The sequence below is a fragment of the Esox lucius genome, chromosome 25, assembly GCF_011004845.1.
Source record: "Esox lucius isolate fEsoLuc1 chromosome 25, fEsoLuc1.pri, whole genome shotgun sequence".
Taxonomy (NCBI): Eukaryota; Metazoa; Chordata; class Actinopteri; order Esociformes; family Esocidae; genus Esox; species Esox lucius.
Genome location: NC_047593.1, coordinates 11,231,601 through 11,237,329, shown reverse-complemented (window position 1 = coordinate 11,237,329; position 5,729 = coordinate 11,231,601). Strand labels below are relative to the sequence as shown.

Here is a 5,729-nt window from a genome sequence, read left to right as displayed (position 1 = left end):
ACAAACAAGTGATAATAAAGGGATTCCTATGTGGCCATATAATGAACTCTGTTAGAAGACTGATGGAGCTCAACATTGATGCTATACAATATGATGAAAGTAAGAATAGAGATTTGTGTGCTACAATATATTGTCAATTCAATCATCTACTTTATGCTTAAAATGGGCACTCTGGGAAACAAACATGAATAAATAAGAAGCCTCATGGGGGCTAAAAATTACAGGTTCCTCTTCAATATGGTTGTCAGAAACATGGAACTGTGACAGAATTGTTTTAAGTTATCTAACTGCAATGGATATTTCTCTACACACAGGACAACATGCACCTAAAACTTGTTGGATGTGAGACAAGCAGAATCACAATAATAACTTCTGCAAATAACATTTATAGCAGAACAGTCAACCAGTCAAGCCTGATTTCTCTATTCAATGCATCCTACAATTTTGCAATGCATTTAATTTATAAATTCAGATCAATACTGAACATTAAAATCAACCCCATCTCTCCATGGCTGTAAGTCAACTTAGATACACATTTTTGCTAAATGGCATATTGTTTATTATTTGTGTACTGTCTTAATACATTCTGATTGTATAGTAGATAACAAAGTATTGTTAATTAATGACGTTTTCACAAATCCAGTTAAGTTGTGTGGTACATAAATCGTCATTCCAGTTCTTTACAGGATCACTATACCAAATATTATTAATCTCTGCACAGTCCTCATCTTTGTATATACCGCCACCACTATTAGGCTCTTTTCCTCCCCAGTACCTATAATGAGAAAAGCACAGAGAACCAGAGAGTCAGAAACTGGTAGAGAACAAGTTCATGAATCCAAATTGCTGATATTTTTGAAGGTTAAAGAGACAGCAGAGAAGTTTATCTACCTCACAATCGAACGTGGACGCGGGACTACGTAGACTATGTAAATCCATGGCACCCCGATATCGTATGATGTGTTACGTTATGTTAGATTACATTAGAATGAGCCACCAAACAAATTGTACATTATGAATTGGCTAAAACATTACATATCTTACGAATGTCAATACAATGTATAATATGTTACGAATTCTATTAAAACATAATATGAAATGAACATCCAACAAACGTATCATATTTTACGAATGCTGCGAATTTGCACTAAATGAATTAGCCTCCTCTCAAAGCAAGTTCCTGTCTGGAGCATGGGGTGAGGCACCCACCTGTGGAGCGGAAGGTCCCTGGTTTGAAACATAGCCTAGAATTTTCTTTTCTGGATTATTACTCTAAAATTACTTTACCTAACATAATATAGCTAACGAATTTGGCTGTCAAAGACTTACGTAAAATAGTCAGCGTAGTCCCCTGAGACAAGGTTGCACAATCAAGTGGATACCATCTTTCATTAACTGCATTTAATGTGAAAGAGGTTGCCATTTAGCACTGATTAAATAGTGACAGAGCCTTAGCACAGTGACTAGACATTTAACAGTTGTTATGCTAGCTGTTACTGTTGACTGTCAGTCATTGAATTAATGCTAGTTGACTGTCAGTCATTGGCTTGCAAAACAACCTCAAATTCCTGACATTTAAAACAGATACTTAAATGTAGTTTTGCAGAGTGTAATCTCTTACGCTGTAGTCAGAGGTGTGCCGTCCACCCATTTCCAGGTCCCCTCAGTCTCACGGTCAGTCAGACCGATCCAAGAACGTTTGTTTAATGTAATGAGGAATTTCTATCAGAGAAAGATTATGATGTTGACAATAGCAACAAAAAAACCATATCAATCCATAAATCTCTTATGAACCTCCCTCTCACCTGTTCCTCTTGGTTGTTTATGATGACTAGCTGTGCCCCTCTCTTCAGACAGTCCTCGTTGGCATATTCCCAGTTATTTTCCTCAGTGGAGACGTAATAGATGTTGTTACCAAACACTTTCCATCCATTTGGATATTTCACTAATTAAATTACACATATAATATGTTTATTCAGTTTTCAGTTTCAGTTTTGCGAGTCAATATGAATGCCATTTTGATGAGATTTTGTTAAAATGAAAACCAGTTCAATTCACTTACCCAATAACCTTTGGAATATGTCTCTGTCTCTCTGTAGTTTGTCTCTCTCTTCAGTCCTCGTTTTGTAACTAGCCTGTAGTTGGCCTGCCACTTCAGACAGTTTTTTGTGACTACTCTGTAGCTGGTCTCTCTCTTCAGTCAGGGTTTTGTATCTAGTCTGTAGCTGGTCTCTCTCTTTTGTCAGGATGTTGTAACTAGTCTGTAGCTGGTCTCTCTCTTCAGTCAGGTTCTTGTTGCTGGTCTGTAGTTTGTTTCTTTCTGTGAAGTATTGACGGCCAAAGACTCCATCTGTAATATTCAAGTTACAGTGGATATAAAAAGTCTACAAAGCCCTTAAAATGCCATATTTTTGTGATGTAAAAGAATGAGATAAAGATTAACCATGTCAGAACCTTTTGCACTTTTAATGTGACATATTGTGAACAATTAAATTGAAAAACAAACTGAAATCTTCGAGGGGGAGAAATAAAAAATAAAAAACTTCAATAACCTAGTTGCATAAGTGTGCACACCCCCTTATAACTGGGGATGTGGGATGTGTTCAGAATGAACCAATCACATTCAAACTCATGTTAAATAGAAGTCATTACACACCTGCCACCATTTAACCCTTGGTAGCCTATGGGGCTTTCGGCCGGATTTCACTACTGGGACATTTTGGGTCCTAGATTCATTTCTGTAACAGATACAACTTATTATGATGTATCCTGGTAATAGCAACCCCTCTGGCTACAATAAAAACACATAAAAACAGACTTCTGGATCACTATTTATAAAAATCATCTGTTTGACAGGCAAAAAAATGTTTTCGGAAAACATTTCTGCCATTCAGCATCAAGATTTTTTTTTGAAAGCATTATGAGATTTTGTGTCAATGGTATTTCCTCATACTTTCATGCCTTTACTATCAAATATCACTGTAATTGGGTTGAAAATAATGAAATAATTTATATAATAGATGGTGAAAAATACAGGCACCCCCAAAAAATTTGGTTCTTCAACCTAGAAATGAAACACTATAAAATGAAAGATTATAACCCAATGTAACGGTTCCTTTAGGTTTAATGACACAAAACGGCCACCAGGTGGCAGCACTAGATCGCTAGTTACGTTTGGACTTATATATTTTATAAACTCAGAAAAATTACCAACTTCTTCCCAAAAACTCAAGAACATCCCCATACTATTTTGACTAAATATAAATGTTTATATCTTATATATAATACAAACAATGTATTATGGTTCAACACATCATATATAGTGATGTACACCCTTGTAATATCTATCCTTGTCTACACATGAGCCTTTCTAAGATGCATTGGCAATGTCGTTGCCTGGTGAAAAGTTCTCATAGCAACCCAAACTATATAACTATACAACCCATATTATACACGGACAACCCCAATTATACACGGAACGCTTCACGAAAGTGGCTACAAATAATATACCATTGGAATCGGAGGATTATGGCGAATCTTTTTTTCGAAATATTTATGCAAATGAGCACTGTCCGCGATATCGCGGATGTCGACTTAAAAGTGACTCTTAATTAATCACAAATAAAGCTAGTAGGAATTTCCTGACATTTTCTTAGTTGCATCTCAGTGCAAAAGCCATGGTCCACAGAGAGCTTCCAAAGCATCAGAGGGATCTCACTACATACATACATACATATATCTTCTTCCGCTTCATCCGGGGCCGGGTCACGGGGGCAGCAGACTAAGCAGAGATGCCCAGACTTCCCTCTCCCCAGACACTTCCTCCAGCTCTTCCGGGGGGACAGGCCAGCCGGGAGACATAGTCCCTCCAGCGTGTCCTAGGTCTTCCCCGGGGTCTCCTCCCGGTGGGAGGGACCGGAACACCTTCCCACGAAGGCGTTCCGGAGGCATCTGAAACAGATGCCCAAGCCACCTCAGCTGACCCCTCTCGATGTGGAGGAGCAGCAGCTCTACTCTGAGCTCCTCCCGGGTGACCCGAGCTTCTCACCCTATCTCACTCGCTTTTGGATATTATGATATTGAACAATGTTTATTAAAGGTGTGTACTACGGCAGTCTGATCTTGAACTGCAGTAGTAATGACTCAATCGAGTGAATTGGCAAAAAAAAGCAAAATGTTAAGAGTTCTTGCATCGAAACAGAAAATTATGTGGCTCTCAAAAGTATTCACCCCTATAAAATGTCCACATTTTATTGTGTTAGAACATGAATTCAGGATGGATTTAATTAGTAGTTTTTGTCAGTGATGCACACAAAAAAGACAATGTCAAAGTGAATAACTAAATCTTTCTCAATTAATTACAAATACAAAACAGAAAATAATTTATTGCATTGACCACTATGGTCAATATTTGGTAGAGGCACCTTTGACTGCAATTACAGCCATGAGTCTATTTGTATAATTCTCTAACAGCTTTGTACATCGGACATATACATTTTGCCTATTCTTGGGTCAAGGTCCATCTAGTCAATTGGGACCTTTTGACTTGTTCCATTCCTTTGCAATATTCCATTCTTTTACCAAGATTTCCTTTTCTTAAAATATTGTCAGATCAACTTTAAGTGAGAGTGAATTTAACTTACAGGAGACGGACAGGCCTATGATCCCAGCCAGAAGCAGAACACACAGCAGTCCCAGACACACAGCAACAACTCCAGAAGGTCTTTTCCACCACTGACAATACGCTGAATCTGAAGATCAAATAAAAAAAACATTTTGAAATACAGTAATTAAAAGTATGAAATTGTGCACTCAATTGCTAATAAGATAAGTCATAAGCCTGCTAAATGTCCAACTTGTAAAGAAATGTTTTATTTTATTTAAGAATTGTATTTTATTATTTAAGAATAAGGGTGTGTGTGCACGCTATATGTTTCTACCTGCATGTGTTCGTTTGTGCGTTTTATGTGCATGCAATATTACCTGAATGTTGAATGACGACTCCACCTGGTTTGGGTTTGTCAGCTCCTACATTGCCATATATTGGGCAATCAATATTTGTGCTATTTACATTCCCTTCAAATTCGTAGATTCCCTCTGACATCTTAGAACACGTTATCTTCACCACGCTTGTGCTTCCTCATCTGTTCTCCTTTGAGTGACTTGCTGGTTGAAATGTGACATGAACTCACAACTGAGATTAAATGATGGTGTCACCACTTTTGTTGTACGTAGCTCTGTCTGTGTTGATGGAGACTTCCTGATATATATTTTTTTAATGAAGGATCTACCATTAGAAAGCATTTGTGCATCGCATTGGAAGGTGCTGCATATTGTTGTGCAGAAAGACTGTCTTCACAAAGGTTTTCATTGAACCCAAACTGTGTAAGCTACAGCTACTATATAGCATATGAACTGATGGAGTCCATGACTTTCACTTGCTTTGTGAAAATGGATTTAATCCAAAGCCATGACTGTCCTCCGAAATATGTTCGAAAAATATATGAAATAGGAAACCTATAGGAAGAACAATTTAACTCTTCAATAATTTGATAAAAGTTTTCAGTTTTTTTTAATACTAAGGAAGAAGTCTTTATGGTTAAATGTATATTCACCATGAATAATTGCTCATGGGCTTTTCCTCAATTAATCTTTCTTTGATTCTTCCTTTTCAGCTAAAATCTTCAGCTATTTCCTAACAAAATGGAGAACATGTTCCTAGGATTGTA

At 37.3% G+C, this 5,729-nt stretch overlaps 1 protein-coding gene across 2 annotated transcripts; it reads right to left on the bottom strand.

Moving 5' to 3' along the window:
• Nucleotides 1–445: 445 nt before the first annotated feature.
• Nucleotides 446–5,239, bottom strand: LOC105006841 (C-type lectin domain family 4 member M-like). 2 transcript variants are annotated; one of them, XM_034291061.1, is made up of 6 exons: nucleotides 4,984–5,239; nucleotides 4,644–4,751; nucleotides 2,063–2,350; nucleotides 1,806–1,945; nucleotides 1,622–1,722; nucleotides 446–775 (listed from the first exon to the last, which is right to left on the bottom strand). In XM_034291061.1, the coding sequence occupies exons 1-6, from the start codon at nucleotides 5,102–5,104 to the stop codon at nucleotides 616–618; spliced, it is 918 nt and encodes a 305-aa protein (XP_034146952.1). In that variant the 5' UTR covers nucleotides 5,105–5,239; the 3' UTR covers nucleotides 446–615. The 2 variants fall into 2 exon arrangements, with proteins under 2 accessions (XP_034146952.1, XP_034146953.1); XM_034291062.1 differs by lacking the exons at nucleotides 4,644–4,751; nucleotides 4,984–5,239 and adding an exon at nucleotides 2,657–2,697.
• Nucleotides 5,240–5,729: the final 490 nt, after the last annotated feature.

Coding starts and splice junctions, on each gene's coding strand:
- LOC105006841 (XM_034291061.1), bottom strand. CDS start 5,104: ATGTCAGAGGGAATCTACGAATTTGAAGGGAATGTAAATAGCACAAAT. Junction 4,752..4,983: donor AGTCGTCATTCAACATTCAG/GTAATATTGCAT, acceptor TTTGATCTTCAG/ATTCAGCGTATTGTCAGTGG. Junction 776..1,621: donor GGCACACCTCTGACTACAGC/GTAAGAGATTAC, acceptor TTCTCATTATAG/GTACTGGGGAGGAAAAGAGC.